We start from the raw sequence: 16,946 nt of genomic DNA on the forward strand, positions 1-16,946 counted from the left end.
TTGTTCACAACTGGTCAGCCGAGCGTCAGAATTCCCTGAGAAGCTTTTAAAAACTATCATCTTCTCCAACAAGCCAAAGACTGATTTTCTTTTTAAGTTTATTTTTTTATTTTGAGAGACAGAGAGAGAGCAAGAGCAAGCAGGGGAGGGGCAGAGAGAGAAAGAGAGAGAACGAATCCCAAGCAGACTCCGTGCTGTCAGCACAGAGCCCCATGCAGGGCTCGAACTCACAGACCGCAAGACCATGACCTGAGCCGAAGTCGGACGCTCAACCAATTGAGCCACCCAGGCGCCCCAGATTTCTTTTTTTAATGAGAACATTTTCATATTTGTAAAAAGCTCCTGGATGATTCTTTTCTGTTAAGCCAGGGCTGCGACTGTGAAGGGACGCATTCAGCTCTATTTCAGCAACTGGTGCAGACCCAAAACTTCTCCCAATGGAACTAGTCCTGTGCCAGCACAGACCTGCGCCCACACTGAGGGGAGGAGGCTTTCTACTCAAAACAAAAAACGTATTTAGGTTAAAAGTTGGCTTTTCTTACTTTAAATGTAATAATTTTAATTTTTTATTTGCACCTATAAATTCCTATGTTAGCTTTGTTCTTTTTTTTTTTTTTTAACTATCGCCGAATGGAGAATAACGCAGAAATGATCTCACGTACGCGATGATAATTTGGCTATGTTTTTGTGACTGAAAAAAGTCCCCAAACCATGTTTCTATCTGCCACTGTATGACCTAACAACAAAGCTTTAAGAAGTTGAGCCTGATAGAAAAGTGAACCTTGTTCACAGATACAAGCCTTCACAGTTCTAGAATGGAACTGAAGGGGTCATAATGAGACTAAAACTGACCAATTCTGTCACAAGTGTCCCCTGAACTTCCAAGTCCCTACTCTTTGAAGTTTTGCTCATGGGAAACATAACCAAGAGAGGCAGCAGGGAGCTGGTGGCCGACGGGGCCAAGCCCCTGGAAGAAGGCCCAGCCGCGGCCCTCCACATCAGGCTCTACGAGGCCATCATGAGGGAGGACTGTGCGGCCATCCGGGTGCTCCTGAGAAGCCACCCCGTCAACCAGCCCATGACCATTCAGGCCAACTCCACCAGCTACCGACTCCTCCTGAACCAGGTACCACCCCCCCCCCCACTTTCTGCTCAGCCACCTGTAGGGAAAAGACATGCTTCTCTGAAGGCCCACCACCTAATTCGCGCGGGCTCCTCGAGGCCCCACCACACCCGCAGCCCCACGGGTCACCCCCAGCACACCGCATGGCCAGAGCAGGCCCTCCTAAGTCGACGTGCCACCCCCCCCCCACCAGTTACCACACGCACACGGACACGCGAAAGGACTAGAATGCATTTGGTTGGCACAACGCTGATGCCATCCTCCCAGATGTGGTGATGACAGCTGTGTGAAGGGATTACTTTTCCCCTTTTTACATGTGCTTTATCATTTTCTACATTTTTATACAATTACCTTTATAGTTATTTTTTCAAAAAGTCACCCTCTCCCTTACCCCACCTTCTTCCCTCATCCTGCTGTCACACTGTGAAGCCACTGGCATTTTAAGAACCGGCATAAACAGCTCGGCGAGTCACAGGACACACGCTACCTTCTCTCTGAGACCCCGGAAATGTGGGTGTTACTCCTGAGACTATAACTCTGGCAAAGTAGGAAAAAACACAAAACCGCACTTGTGAATCACCCTGCAGGTTAATTTAAGGACAAAGTGACTTAGTAGCAGTTACCGTTAACTTTCCCCTGTGAGCTCCCCACAAGAATCAACTTCCAAAGCTTTCAGTAAGTGATTTCTGTTGCCTTGGTAAATCTGCGTTTATGTAAAACACAGGTTTTATAATAAGAAACTCACTGGTTTGGGGTCCTTTAAAACAGTCAAAAGGAAGGAAAATTTCCATGCACATACCAGAAAAAATACCGAACTGAGATACTAAATACATGTATTTCCTCCAAAACAGCAGGCTGACACAATGGCCACTTCTCCCTGCACAGGGCTCCTTGTAACGTATTTCGGTTTCTCCCCCGAAACAGACGCAGTCCATCATCCCCATTCATCTGGCTGCCAAACACCGCAAGGCGCAAAGTTTGCTCTGTTTGCTAGAACATGGCGCTGACCCCGAAGTAAGGTAACTCGACGGGGATCACTTCTAAGTGAGGAGACGCATGACTTGGGTTACCCTTCCCGGTCACGTCCGGACTCACCCATCCTTCGGTGTCATGGACTACAAAATCCTAGGTCTCGAATGAGCCCGTTTCCTTACTGACTAGATGAGAGCCTCTGAAAAACTGGCCGAAACGCAGGAATACACACCAGGCAGCCCACTGAAAGCATCCTGAGAATTAAGCGCTCAGCAATGATGCTGTGGAAAATGTGTTAAGTCCTGGTTGCAGCCCTCAAGGAGTTTAACACCCTAAGCTAGGGTGAAAAATAAGTAAACAGAAACAGACAACGGATTTTCTTTTTATCACCCACCCCTAGAAAGTACGCTTCACAAAAGAGAAGCTTGTGTGGCTCCTCAACCCGTCTTCACCACCTAGACCAATGCCAGGCACTAAGTGCCCGATAAATACTACCTAGTGAAGCAACACCTTCTTGGCCCCATAACATTACAACCAAGTAAAGCCCCAAATCCTCACTATGCTCCAGAAGAGCCCCCCAACCTGTGTGGCTCCCCCCGCACCCCTGCGCACCCCTGCCCAGCTCTGCAGACCCTCGCGCTGTCCTTCCACGACTGGACGTCACCAACGCGCCCCCTCCTCCACAGCGGCCCCTCGGTGCACCCTTTCCGACCCTTCCACCACAGGCCGCCCCCGTGGGCCCTCATAACTCTTAGAACTCTCCCCACAGGTAATTCTGGCCTAGCTACTGAAACGCCTTTCGTGCCAGACTGTCAGGCCTGCAAGGGCAGAGACTGTTTTACCCTATCCCTCCCTAGCCTGGGGCCTTACGCTACGTAAATACACGCGAACGGGAAAGTCATTTCCAAATCTCAGCAGATCGGTCAGCTATTCATAATAAGCCTCCCCTTTTCTCTGCCAAATAAAGCAAGTTTGGAGGCCACCCGGAGAGACCTCAGCAGAGGGGCGCACGGGGGCCGCTGTAAAACCCTGGCTGCACCTGAGTTGGCGCAGGGAGTGAAGACCAACTGGTTTCACTAACTGGGGGCTGTGGGTCTCCAGATTCGACTCGTCTTCTGTTCCACCTCCCCACACGCGGGGAGCAGATGCAGGGCCACGAAGAGCCACGTCGGCGGGGGTTCTGGCCCGGTTCGGCTCAGCTCTGCGGTAAGACCAGGTCACACCCAGGCCCACGGAACTCTCCCGCGTGGCTGCTAAACCACAGCACCGTGTGAGGTCCTGGGGCACAGGATTAACTAACATACAGCCTCGGAGAGGCCAGTCCCAGCAGGGGTAACAAAACTGAAACTGCTGTAGGAAGCTAGGCCCCTCCAATGCTGTGACGCACAGCACCCTGTCCCCCCAAAACACCGTGATACCCCGAGGACTAAACGGCCATGCAGATTTCCAAACGCTTCTTCCAAGTAGTTGAGAATTACTTCAAATAGACATTCCCTTCTTGAGCACTAATTCTTCGTGTAGATACAATGTAGGTATTCACGGATATAGCGTAGACATTCGTTGATACAGCATAGATATTCGTGGATACAGTGTAGATACTTGTGGATATAGCGCAGACATTCGTGGGTACAGTATAATCTGTGATGAATAACTATTTTAGGGACACAAGAGGCCTGACCACACTTCACCTGATGCTGCTGCACTGGCCGATCACTTCTACCACGTGGACAAAACCGGGGAACAGAATACAAAGGATCCTGACAGACATTCAGAACAATGCCGTAACATGTCTCCGCATTTTGTGCGAACACGGAGCCCAAGTCAACGCTCGGGTAGACAACAGCAGCAAACACTCTCCCCTCCACCTGGCCATAACCTACGGGACCTATCCAGTGCTCTCCATTTTAGCCCAAAATGGTGCCCACATCAATGCCGTTAATGAATCCAGCATGACGCCCCTTCACACGGCTGCAGACATGCTCAACAAGGAGATGATGGAAACACTAATTGCCTGCGGAGCAGATGTTAACTGCGTCATCTCCTCCACTGGGAACACGGCCCTTAAGCTGGCGGTGTGCACGGCGTCGAGCAAAGCAGGCCGAACGCTGGCCGCGGGCGTGAACTGCATCCGTTTACTGCTAATTCACGGAGCCCAAGTGAATGCCCGGGACCACGAAGGTCAAACGGCTATCCATGAGGCGTGTTTTGGAGGCAGAGAGGCAATTATCAATCTCTTGCTCGAATTTGAAGCAAATGTCAACCTATTAACAAGAAACGGGGAGTCTCCCATCTACATGTATCTTCAGCGCAGTTCCAACGTAAGGGACACGGAGCTCCTGGCCAGGCTACTTCATCGCTCTTATCCTTTGAGACTGACCGATAACCATGGAATTCTACCTGCGGGAATCACGCTGCCAGAATTCCACCTCTTAAGGGAAACCCTCATAAAGCTATCTCGAAGACCCTTATCCCTACAGGACATCTGCAAAAGGAACCTCAGGAATATTTATGGTGACAAGTACAAAGGGCACTTGAAGCGACTTCTCCCCGCGAAGATGTGGCATTCTGTATATGGCTTTCATGACTTAGCTTACCTCCTGAAACAGCACCCCCAAGTGGCACAGGCCACGGAATTTCAGTAACTCACCGCGCGGTTTCTGGCTAAGAACACATACCCGGGCAACACTGAACCCATCAGCTTGCACATCCCGGATGTACAAACCGTTTGGTTCCTAAACTTTTTCAAAAAATAAAATGATCTGCACGTTAACTTTTTTGTTCCCAAATACTCTTTTAAATACATTTTCCACAATTTAACTTTTTGTTCAAAAATAAGCCACTTAAAACTCTTCTGCCAAAGAGGTAAACGTGTTCTTTCTTGATAGCCTGTTGTGATTAAAAATCAGGATAAGCATAGATTTTTTAAACAGCAGAAAAAAATTGGCCATATTAAATTCCCTTGAAGATACACAATTATAGAAACAGATTTTACCTCTAAGGCTGCAATAATCTATGAGAATTTTTGTCCGCATTAAATACATTTAATGTCCTCAATTATATTAGTACTCCGCACACTTACTACCTGGAAAACCAGTACTAATCCTCCAGGGAGAATTTTCAAATGCCCAAAGATCACTGCCTTTAAATTCAATCTAAAGTTCGGGACCTATAGGATGATGATTTACATAAAAATAATGACAATCCTCTAGATAAATGAAAGAGGATACATAATTCCATCTAATTCAAAGAACCAATGCCACGTCCTCCCTGATACGAAATTACTGCCGCTTTCAATGACTCAGCCTCTCCACTTACCTTCAGATCTCTGTGTACAATTCCCATGTTGTGTATGTAAAACACACCTTCCACCACTTCTTGAAAAATTTTTGTTGCAACACTGGCCATGACATAGGGACCTTCAAGTAAAAGAGGAAGTTTTATTTCTCTAATTGTCTTTTTACTCATTACATTACCATCTCAATGTTACATAGTTCTAAATACATTAAACACATTAACATCATTCAGATTTTCAACAAAATCAACATTCCAAAATGGCTAGAAATTAGACAAGAAGGGCTCCTCAGGTGGCTCAGAAACCACCACAAACCAGCACCCTAGTGAATAGAATTGGTGTCACTAATTTCACTCAAGAGCCCCTGTATTAATTACCTTGCAAACCATTCTTCAGGCATCAGGCGGCTAGATTAAGTTAGGTTTAAATCTTCTTCGACCCCTGACATCCCTCACAGCTAATAAATTTGGTGTCCTAAACCCACTGCGGATTAGAGACACTGTTACAAATAATGTAATAAAAAACCAGATACATTAGGCTAGCTTGAGGAGTGAGCTTCCATTATGTGGACGTTTGCAATGCTGCAGTTTCCAAAATTGACTAACAAATGAAAAATGAAGTATAGGGAAAAGTAAATAATTCATCTATTACCATGATGATATAACACCTAACTTTAAATATTCTTTTTTTTTCCAACGTTTATTTATTTTTGGGACAGAGAGAGACAGAGCATGAACGGGGGAGGGGCAGAGAGAGAGGGAGACACAGAATCGGAAACAGGCTCCAGGCTCTGAGCCATCAGCCCAGAGCCCGACACGGGGCTCGAACTCACGGATCGCGAGATCGTGACCTGGCTGAAGTCGGACGCTTAACCGACTGCGCCACCCAGGCGCCCCAACACCTAACTTTAGAGGGTGGGAAAGTTCTGTAGGACTAAAACAGAAATTGATAAAGACAAAAATCCTGGAGTTTTCCAGCTAAGCTATTTCGGTGAATACCGTAATGAGAACTTAATAGCTTTTCTCTTGTCAGCCACCGTAAACCTTAAACAGACTGCTTACTTTCAAGCACAACACGAGACAGGCTCCCTTCTCCTGGATGAGCCTACGTCGTTACGCAGCTCACCTACCCCACGCTCCCCTTTTGCACCAGCTGGCATGTACCTCAGGAAGCTCAAGTCCTTAGCCCAGTGCTTGAGAAGACAGAACACTGTGTGCGTGGGTGTGTGCGTGGGTGTGTACACAAGGGTACCACTCACAAGCACCTCTACTACCAGCACCCCTCACACCGAGGCCACGACCTCCTGTCCGCAAGGATGAAGGAGGGCTTTGGGGCTTTCACAGCCTTGGAACAACTACCTTCCTTGGGTCTGTCGGTAAGAGGTGCCCATCTCGGGCCCCAGCTAGAGGGTTCGGTGCCGCACACGGGCCCGATCCAGGGAGAACACTTTCCGTTCCCTCAGCACCGCACCCTTCACACCGACTGCTTCACTCCTCAAACCCGATCACATGGGCCGATCCACATTTCACAGGGGAGGAAACAGGCAGAGAACAGCCCCCTGAATTGACCCAAGCCTTATGGCCAGTGAGTGCTAGAGGCAGGATACAAACCGGGGTCTATCGCTTCTGGACTGTTGGGAATGGCTCCTGTAAAACTACATGCGACAGGAAGGAACGCACATGGTGCCAGAGTACTACAAAGTAAAACCTTTGTATTTGAAAGTATTTTTAGAAGAAAAATATGTATCGTGCTAGCTAGCTATACCATACACGGTCTTGCCCTGTTTTCATTGTCCTGGATGGTAGCTTACTGTCCTGGATGGTGTAAATCGGAGACATCCCATACATCATGAGGGACGCCTTACTTATTTTCCAAACGGAAGTTGAAAGATCAACAACTCCATACAGACTTTAATAAGCCATTCTTCTTGTAGAAACATCTGCATATAGCACTATGATGCCTGTGCAGCAACGGATACAACCCAACAGGGCACTGAAAACGCCCTGCCTATTCCTTGCCACGACTGAACTGAGAAAAGCGTGCCAGGTTCTGATTACATGGTAAACCAAAGAAGCGGCGAACGTCGAGTTTGCCGTCGAGTTCGAATGTTTGAGGGAGGCATTATGTTTCTGCCTTCACTGGAAGCTAATCTAAGATTCTGGGTGGGTTAAATGACCTGTATTTTAGACCAAATAAAGGGTGACAGTGTCATCAGGAGTGAACAGCAAATGATTAATACTCAGTATTTAGCTGAGGCTTTACTTAAAACCCAGTCTCTTGTGTCCCCAATTTTGGTAACGGAATATACATTAGAATCGACAAGAGAATTTTCAAATAAACACCAAAGGCCAAACCCTATCCCAATACCAATTATGTAAAAATTACTGTGTGGTCTCAGACAACAGCCTTTTTAAAAAAACAGACTTTACTTGTTAAAACAATGTTAGATCTACAGAGAAATGGAGATGATAGTATGGCTCCCACTTACCCCACACCCAGTTTCCCTTTAATAACACCTACATTAGTATGGTACATTTGTCACAATAATGCACAAATACTGATACAAGCCCACAAACTATTCAGACTTCCTTAGTTCTTACTGAATGTCCCTTCTCTGTTCTAGGACTCCGTCCAGGACACCATATTACATTTAGTTGTCATGTCTCACGAGGCTCCTCGGGTCTGTGACAGTTCCTTAGACTTTTCCTATTTATGACGACCATGACAGTTTTGAGAAGTACTGGTCAGACACTTCGTAGAACATGCTCAGACAGAGATTTGTTTGATGTCTTCTTACAACTAGATGGCATTATGGGTTTTGGGGAGAAAGACTCCAGACACACAATGCCCCTCTCATCACCCCTTCTGAAGGGCACACACTATGAATAGGAGTTTTCACTGCAGATGCTGACCTTGAACACCAGCCAAAGTCATGTTGGTTGGCTTACTCCACCTTAAAGTTATTCTTTCTCATCAACGACACCTTTTTGAAAGCTCCCTAGGTGATTCTAATGTGCGGCACAAGTTGAGAACCAGTGTGATGGTAATTTTAGAAATTACTAACCTGACGGAGTATTTCTAGAGGATATCTAACTACAGAGGAAGGAAGGGGATCTGGATCTTCAGAGAGACAAACTTTTCACCCCCTACCCTTCTGTAACGATTTCTTTAAGCGTGTAATTTTGCAAGAGTATCACAGTGTCATGTTCCAAAAAATAACACAAATGTTCAAATTTCCTTGCAAAAATTCTAAAAGACCTTTTTTGCCCAAAAGCATTAACCTGAATTCTAGCGTATTACTGCTTAGGTATCAACAAACCACGTCTCTCTTTTTATAGACCTCCATTCTTAAAAAATGTTGAAATAAGCACCATTGTTTCTTTATGTTAAAAAGGTGATGTTTTTCCCCTAAAGCACCTGGAGGTAGTTCCCCTAAAGCACACGGAGGTAGTTCCTACAGTGGAAGACCGCCCATGTCTTGATTTCCCAGCCCAATGTTTCCAGATACATATGGTACTCACATGCAGATTCGTCCACGTACTCCTGGCCCCGCTGGTTTCTCTCGACTATCCAGTCCCACAGTGAGAGCTGGCACAGCTGCATCTGGATGTGCAGCATCAGGTGGTACTGCACCTGGGGGGCGACACAGCTGGCTCCCACCTGTGCACGATTTGCTCCTATCACTCAGTCAACAGATACTCACCTGCCTACTCTAGGCCAAGCACGGGGGCTAAGTGCTCAGGAAAGAGACGACAAGCACGTGTCTGCCCAAGAAGCCCCAGGGTCTAGTGAAGGAGACAGAGAAATAAAGGAATACCGAAAACGGTGTGTCATAACCCAAGGGGGCAGGGGTAGGCCCGGTAGGAGAATGGGAGCAGCTCCTGAATGGGACACGGAGGCACGGGGGCTGAGGCTATGTGGTCTGCTCACAACACAAACAGTTTCCAAAGCTAAGACACCATGTCAAAGAATGGCTGTGTGGTATTCTACTCTCTGTATACCTCAAGGTATATGCACTGTGGTGGCTTCACCGGGTCCATAAATAACTTGTTCAAGGAAAAGGTAAGCAAAAATTAAGCTTCCTAGAGCCCATTTAGGTGCCGAGGAAAATCCCCCAAATGTAATACAGGGAAATGAAATGGTTTTTTTTTTTTTTTTTAATTTTTTTTTCAACGTTTATTTATTTTTGGGACAGAGAGAGACAGAGCATGAACGGGGGAGGGGCAGAGAGAGAGGGAGACACAGAATCGGAAACGGGCTCCAGGCTCTGAGCCATCAGCCCAGAGCCCAACGCGGGGCTCGAACTCACGGACCGTGAGATCGTGACCTGGCTGATGTCGGATGCCTAACCGGCTGCGCCACCCAGGCGCCCCAAAATGGTTTTGATGAACAGTCCTTCACACGCAACTCCTTTGGATTTGGAGGACTCTGCTCAAAGTTTTGTGTTTCGTGAAAAGCACATGCACAGAGCCACATGGTCCTGGACAACGAGAATTAATTCTACATACATACAGATGGCATACAGCTCTGTAATCCCAGCATGCGGACTGTATATAGATTCTGTTAATGTTTAAGATTTGTTTTGTTTTTTTTTAAATACGAATTCTCAACACCAGTGAGAGTATGCAGGAGTCTCACTGACATGTAAGTGTGACCCTAATAAGTGTCCTGAAAATGGACTTGGGGATCTCTCCTCTCCTCTCTCCTAAAGTCACGTTCCAAAATACAGAAAACCTTTATGCATAAACATATGTGTACAGCATGATGCTAACACACAACACAAAAAGTGTGAATGATGCTTCCAGCTCCAGGGGGCACAAATGAGAAGATCTAGAGAAGGCCAGAAAAGGAGTGGTAGGAGCTAACTAAGCAAAGGAGGGAAGACCCAACACAAGGGCCACAGGCGGGGGAACGTGGAGGGGAGAGGCTGACCAAAGCAGATGAAGGGCGAGAGGGGAGACGGAGGAGGGCAAGGTGAGCAGTCAGCAGGGGCAGGGAGAGGCTACAGCTAGTCACGGTCCTTGACATAATTGCTATGGGTGAGCATCAAATTATCGGTAGGTTCTGGGAAAGTTACCTACCCCCGTCTGCCCCAACAAACTTAAGTTTTCCGAAGATTCCTCAGTGGATGCGAAATTCTCTTCTAAGTCGGAATGATGCCTAAGTGGCAGCTGATGTTCGACGATCGATCTGGAAGGCAAATCGGCCAAACCATTTCCCTGGAGTAAACCGGATGATTCAAATTCACTGGCGTCTCTTGTAACTGCATTGGTGGTGTAATTCACCAATCTGTTATTCTGATTTTCAATGCCAGATTCTTCTAAGGACTTTTCTTTCTCTGAGGTGAGCTCGGCGAAGATAATGGATGAGCTGTTACTTTCATCAGTTTTAACATATTGATTTCTGGAAGGAAAAAAAAAACAGTAAAGCTAAAAACCAACGTAAAAAAAAGATAAAGAGTAACTCAGCTGTCCCCTCAAGCCCTCAGAATCTTGACTGGGAAACTCCTGAAGCAAATGGCATCAAATCTCTCTAGGAGCAACATTTACTGAAAACACTGACAAGAAATGGCTGAGAGGAGGAAACAATTTAACATTTTGTAATGAAAATGAGGAAAAAGACAGACAACCCAGGGCAGGTTATACCTTAACCGGCCAAACTAAACACCAGTGCACACACCTGTCGTCGTCCTCGTCGGAGATCACTTCCAGAGATGGCAACTGAATAGAAATTCTATCTGTCAGACAAAAACAAAAACATATCTTCAAGCAGCCTAGCTTTCTAAGTCATAGTCAAAGGCAGAGCTAAAATAACACCAAATGAGGGGCACCTGGGTGGCTCAGTCGGTTGCGTGTCCGACTTCGGCTCAGATCATGATCTCGCAGCTCGTGGGTTCGAGCCCCATGTAGAGCTCCGTGTTGACAGCTCAGACCCTGGAGCCTGCTTGAGATACTGTGTCTCCCTCTCTCTCTGCCCCTCCCCTGCTTGCCCTCTCTCTCTCTCTCTCTCTCTCTCTCTCTCTCTCTCTCTCAAAAACAAATAAACATTAAAAAAAAAGTTTTTTAATAAATAAAATAATAGCAAATGGGACCACAAGTCTAAAAATGTCAATACCTTCTAGCAAAATATAATAAGCGTATTCAAATGCCTGGCTCATTTTTTAGGAATTGTAGAAACAGAGCTATTCAACTATGCCCAAAAGGGGTAGCGGGGAGCAAACTTCCTGCAGAAGACCCGAGAGTTACTGCTGTAGGTTCTGTGGGTCTTCCAGGACTCGGCCCCAACTACTGGGCTCTGCTGTTGTGGTGCAAAAGCAGCCACAGACAGGGGCGCCTGGGTGGCGCAGTCGGTTAAGCGTCCGACTTCAGCCAGGTCACGATCTCGCGGTCCGGGAGTTCGAGCCCCGCGTCAGGCTCTGGGCTGATGGCTCAGAGCCTGGAGCCTGTTTCCGAATCTGTGTCTCCCTCTCTCTCTGCCCCTCCCCCGTTCATGCTCTGTCTCTCTCTGTCCCAAAAATAAAATAAACGTTGAAAAAAAAAAAAAAAAAAAAAAAAAAAAAAAAAAAAAAAGCAGCCACAGACAATACACAAATGAATGAGCCGGTGGCCTACCTAACTTTGCTCATTGATGTGAAATGTGAATTTCAGGTAACTTTCACAAAATAGTCGTCTTTTGATCGCTTTTAAACTATTTAAAAATGTAAGAAAACACCCTCCGCTCAGGGGATGCACAAAAATGGGGGTGGGCCGAGTCTGGCCCACGGGCCGAAGTTTGCCAACCCTTCAGCTACATCGTGTGTACCTGCTTACCTTGTGTTTGGGCCACGTGAACATGTTCTATCCAAGCAGTGTGGTAGCCCACTATACTAGGATGCTGAAGGCCGGCCAGGACCTTCACTTCCCGCAGTACCTACAGAGGAAACACACTTAGATCTGGCTTTCACGGACAGCTGACTAACTGTCCATCGTACCAAAATACCACTTGTTTCAGAGCAAAACAACCGAAATCCATCTGAACAGGAAATCTAAACTACGTTAAGATAATCATAGTATTATTGAGACAAATGGAATTGTTACAGCGACAAAATAACGTGCATGTACCGAGTGCTTCACACTTTACCGAGCCCATTTATATTCATTCTTTCATTTTACTACTACCAGTAAGTCCAGTGCTTGCTTCGGCAGCACATACGCTATGAGTAAATCCAGTCCCTGAAGGTAAATAAAACCACTGCAGTCACTACGTCAAGGACAGGAGACAGAAGTGGCTTAGAGGACTATGTCATTTGCCCAGGACCATACAACATGTCGGGGGAAGACCAGAACCTGAACTGAACTCAAATTTTCATAACAAGCTATACTGTATATGAATGATTTACTTTAAAAATTAATTTCCCCAGCAACACTCCTGAAATGTGGTCAATCAGGAGCGTCTATAAAAAATTATGTCAGGGACACCTGGGTGGCTCAGTCGGTTGAGAGTCTGACTCTTAGTTTGGGCTCAGGTCATGGTCTCACAGTTGGTAAGATCGAGCCCTGCACTGGGCTCTGCCCTGACAGTGCAGAGCCTGCTTGGGATTTTCTCTCTCTCTCTCTCTCTCTCTCTCTCTCCCCCCACTCTCTCTGCCCTTCCCTCACTCGTACTTTCTCTCTCTCTCCTCTCTCTCTCTCTCAAAATAAACTTAAAAGAAAATTAAGTCAAATAAAAATTTAGTTTTGATGTTTGTTTTACTGTAACCCACTCAGTAAATTCGGCAATCCACAACACCTAGTATTAATTTAAAAAAAATTTTTTTAATAAAAAATAAATAACTATCAGAGCCTAATGAGCACCAGGTGATGTATGGGACTGTGGAACCACTATATGGTACTAATATAACACTGCATGTTAACTGGAATTTAAATAACTTAAACCCCTCCCCCCCAAAAGCCCCCATATCATCTAGTATTTGCCAAATACACACACACACATAACTCTTTCAAAAGGACTTAAACACTCAACTATTCAAAACAAATACACTTAAAAAACCATACCTTCATACAATCTGTTTTAGTTGCACCATTAATCAGGATTTTTTTAATTGCATAATACTGACCATCTAATTTATTCCTGACCTAAAAAGTAGAGGGAAAGAGAAAGTACATTGTGCCATTAAATACCAACAGAGAAAGTTATTGTAACCTGAGCTCACGATCCAAACTAGCTAGAGAGATAAAATTAAGCGAAAGACAAGCCTCCTCTTTAATAGTAAAGAGTTCAGGGAAGTCGGCCATAGCCAGCCAGACTAGAAGCTTCCAAACTGCAGTGAGACTCCAACTCCTAGAGACTCTAGGTCTGAAAAATGGGAATGTTAGCAAAAAAAACTATGTAAGGCCCAAAATACAATACCACAACTTTCTTCAATGATACGTTTTCAAGAAAATTAATAGTTTCCGGAATCTGCCTAAACCACCAGTATGGTTAGGAAAAGGTTAAAACCTGCTGACTTCCCCGTAAATGACAGATCTCAACGAAGAGTAAGCCTACATGATTTCTAGGAATTTCCTTTGAGCGCTTTAAATAATAATCACGAGAACAACTTCTCAAAATGCACTTATTCAGAGTAGGAGGTCAAAACAAGGATGTGGGAAGCAACCTTGTACACTCTTCCGTATCCACCTTTTCCTAAGACAGCAAGCTCTTCAAATTCATTTAGGTAACGTGAAGTCTGTGCTTCGAAGGCTACTTCCCTTGATCTAAAAGCAAAATACAAACAACCAATCAATATCAAAACACGAGAGATTCAAGCATCTAGGATATTTCACGTTCATTGTATTATTAACCTACCAAACCTTACTTATCACTAAATTATGATGATTTGAAAAGATGAGCCAAAATGACACTTTTCATTCTCTAGGAAGAAAATATTTGCTAAGCAAATCAACATGTAATACAGACAGCGAGTGGGGAAAAAATAAAGACAGGAAAGGGATCATTAATCAAGTAATCAAGTATGTTACCAGTAATTAGCATTCCAATTAGAAATTATCAACGTTTTAAAGCAGGAATCCTAAGGATAACTAACAAGCAGCAGTTGATTAGCTGAGCTCAGTAACAAACCTATTTAAATTTCTTAATGAGACCAATTACAGATTTTAAACTAGCATTTCCTACACCCAACCAAAATTCAATGTTGTTCTGCTGACAGAGACCGGGTGTCAGTGCCCTCAATAAAGGGTGGGGCTTATGGAATCCACACAGAAAAAGGAGTGGAGGGGGGACAAAAGAGGGAGTGGGAATGAGAAGTAATACAAATCTTGGAGCAGTAACTATTTTCTCAGAACAAAGATTTTAATTTTCATAAATTACCCGAACTACATTATTTTTAATCCCCAAACTAATTTCTGATTAATTCAGGATAAGTTCTTAATTTCTTTTGGAGAGCTTACTCTTTGCACAATCACAGAAGTATTTAACACATACCTGATCTTCTGGATATGAGAATTATCCTCACAAGGATCCTAAAATTAGAAAATTGCTTTTAAAAGCATTTTGAAAAGTTCATGGAATGAGGAATCTCACAAAATTCATGTGAGATTCACATTAACAGTCTCAAATGCTCAAACGACATTCCAAGAAAGAAAAACACTCTGGTGGGGCGCCTGGGTGGCGCAGTCGGTTAAGCGTCCGACTTCAGCCAGGTCACGATCTCGCGGTCCGTGGGTTCGAGCCCCGCGTCAGGCTCTGGGCTGATGGCTCGGAGCCTGGAGCCTGTTTCCGGTTCTGTGTCTCCCTCTCTCTGCCCCTCCCCCGTTCATGCTCTGTCTCTCTCTGTCCCAAAAATAAATAAACGCTGAAAAAAAAAAAAAAAATTTAAAAAAAAAAAAGAAAAAAAAAAAAAAAGAAAAACACTCTGGTGTTTTCAATATCACCTAGGGGTTTACGGTTGAAAACACTTCTCTCTTAACCAAAAGATCACTACTTAAAAAGCTATAGTCTTGCCATCCACTGCCAAAGTTGAGAACTGACCAAGGAGTTCTATCAGCAAATAACTCTAGCTTTGCCTTCAAAATACATGCAGAAACAGACCACCTCTCACATCTCCACTGCTACCACCCATTCCAAGCCACCATCACTTCCTGTCCCTGTATGACCACCTGTCTCCCTGCTTCTACCCTTGCCTCCCTCCATTTATTCTCAACACGGCAGCTGGGGGCGGGGGGGGGGGGGCGTCCATTAAAACGAAAGTCAGATCATGTCACTCCTTGGCTCAAAATCCTGTAATGCTTCCCATTCTACTCGGAGTAAAAAAACCAAAGATGTTAAAACGGTCTCAAGATCCTACTCCATCTGTCCATCTTGCTGCCGTCCTTCCCTACCTCTTCCATACTCTCCCCTTGCCTATACTCCAGCCACATGGCTGCCAGTGAGCCAAGCACACTGCCACCTCGGGAATCAATGTTTCTCTGCCTGGACACTCTTCCCCCAGACAGGTGCACGGCTCATACTCAACTTGGGCTCCTCACCTAAATAACTGGCCACTCTGTATATAACTCACATTTTCTAAGCCCTTTCACTGCTTTGTTTCTCCTTAACACTTACCACCATGTAACACCCTATTTATTTTTATACATTTTTATGTTGCTGCTGCTGACTGCCCCTCATCAGAACATAATCTCAAAAGAAAAAAAAGAACATAAGCTCCATGAGGGCAGGTGTTTTTGTCTATTTGGTTTGCTGCCTGAATCCCAGCCTAACACATAGTAGTCACTCAATAAATATTTGTTGGATAAATTAAGGTTAACGTTTTCATAAACCCGTATTATAATCAGGACTTCATAATGCTTTACAATACAGTTCTCTTGAAATTAAAATGTTTTTGTCATATATGAAGTGTATTTCAGTGCTTACCTGACGAACTCTCTCTTTGGCGGACCTCATCAAATGAGTAATAGCTCTGTTGTGATGTAGTCTCAGTGAGCTAAACTCATCACTACAGGTAAAAGAAGACAGCAGTCCCATTTTGATAAAGGTCTGACAAAGCACTACAAAGAACATGGAAAACTATTATTAGAAAGGCCATCAATAAGATGACAATTTTAAGGAGACTAAAGAGTAATAATATCCTCTATTTAAAAAAAAAAACAAAACCTCTGTAAGAAAAAAGTTATCTTTCTACATATTACAATTTGGATATTGAGCCTCTAATAGAGAAGGAACAACCATCACTCATTGATCAGGAACACATCTACATTTGCTTATTAGATACTGAGCACTTGCTTGTTTACCATGCCTGGATGGTTGGTAAAGTACTAAGCTGTTTTTTGTTTTTTTGTTTTTTAATTTTTTTTTTCAACGTTTATATATTTTTGGGACAGAGAGAGACAGAGCATGAACGGGGGAGGGGCAGAGAGAGAGGGAGACACAGAATCGGAAACGGGCTCCAGGCTCTGAGCCATCAGCCCAGAGCCCGACACGGGGCTCGAACTCACGGACCGCGAGATCGTGACCTGGCTGAAGTCGGACACTTAACCGACTGCGCCACCCAGGCGCCCCAAAGCTACTTTTAAAAAGGCAAGA

The 16,946-nt window shown here is 44.9% G+C and overlaps 2 protein-coding genes across 3 annotated transcripts in view; one reads left to right on the top strand and one right to left on the bottom strand.

The window, feature by feature from the left end:
- EIF2AK1 (eukaryotic translation initiation factor 2 alpha kinase 1) overlaps window positions 1-16,946 on the bottom strand; it is a 32,522-nt gene that overhangs the window by 6,628 nt on the left and 8,948 nt on the right. For both annotated transcript variants that reach the window (XM_030300105.1, XM_030300106.1), the window contains 9 exons: window positions 16,278-16,411; window positions 14,850-14,887; window positions 14,023-14,122; window positions 13,421-13,501; window positions 12,197-12,296; window positions 11,067-11,124; window positions 10,469-10,790; window positions 8,909-9,020; window positions 5,411-5,511 (listed from right to left, as the gene is read on the bottom strand). In XM_030300105.1, the coding sequence (XP_030155965.1) occupies window positions 5,411-5,511; window positions 8,909-9,020; window positions 10,469-10,790; window positions 11,067-11,124; window positions 12,197-12,296; window positions 13,421-13,501; window positions 14,023-14,122; window positions 14,850-14,887; window positions 16,278-16,411 (1,046 nt within the window). The remainder of the gene's footprint in view (window positions 1-5,410; window positions 5,512-8,908; window positions 9,021-10,468; window positions 10,791-11,066; window positions 11,125-12,196; window positions 12,297-13,420; window positions 13,502-14,022; window positions 14,123-14,849; window positions 14,888-16,277; window positions 16,412-16,946) is intronic.
- Window positions 911-4,737, top strand: ANKRD61 (ankyrin repeat domain 61). The gene is made up of 3 exons (XM_030301526.1): window positions 911-1,126; window positions 2,048-2,142; window positions 3,756-4,737. Exons 1-3 carry the CDS (start codon window positions 911-913, stop codon window positions 4,735-4,737), a joined length of 1,293 nt encoding a protein of 430 aa, XP_030157386.1.

This window comes from Lynx canadensis, chromosome E3 (genome assembly GCF_007474595.2).
Source record: "Lynx canadensis isolate LIC74 chromosome E3, mLynCan4.pri.v2, whole genome shotgun sequence".
Taxonomy (NCBI): domain Eukaryota; kingdom Metazoa; phylum Chordata; class Mammalia; order Carnivora; family Felidae; genus Lynx; species Lynx canadensis.

Bases quoted from the DNA above. Each gene is read 5' to 3' on its own strand.
- ANKRD61 (XM_030301526.1), top strand. From the start codon at position 911: ATGGGAAACATAACCAAGAGAGGCAGCAGGGAGCTGGTGGCCGACGGG. The intron at 1,127-2,047 runs GTACCACCCCCC...CCCCCGAAACAG, and splicing joins ACCGACTCCTCCTGAACCAG to ACGCAGTCCATCATCCCCAT. The intron at 2,143-3,755 runs GTAACTCGACGG...TAACTATTTTAG, and splicing joins GGCGCTGACCCCGAAGTAAG to GGACACAAGAGGCCTGACCA.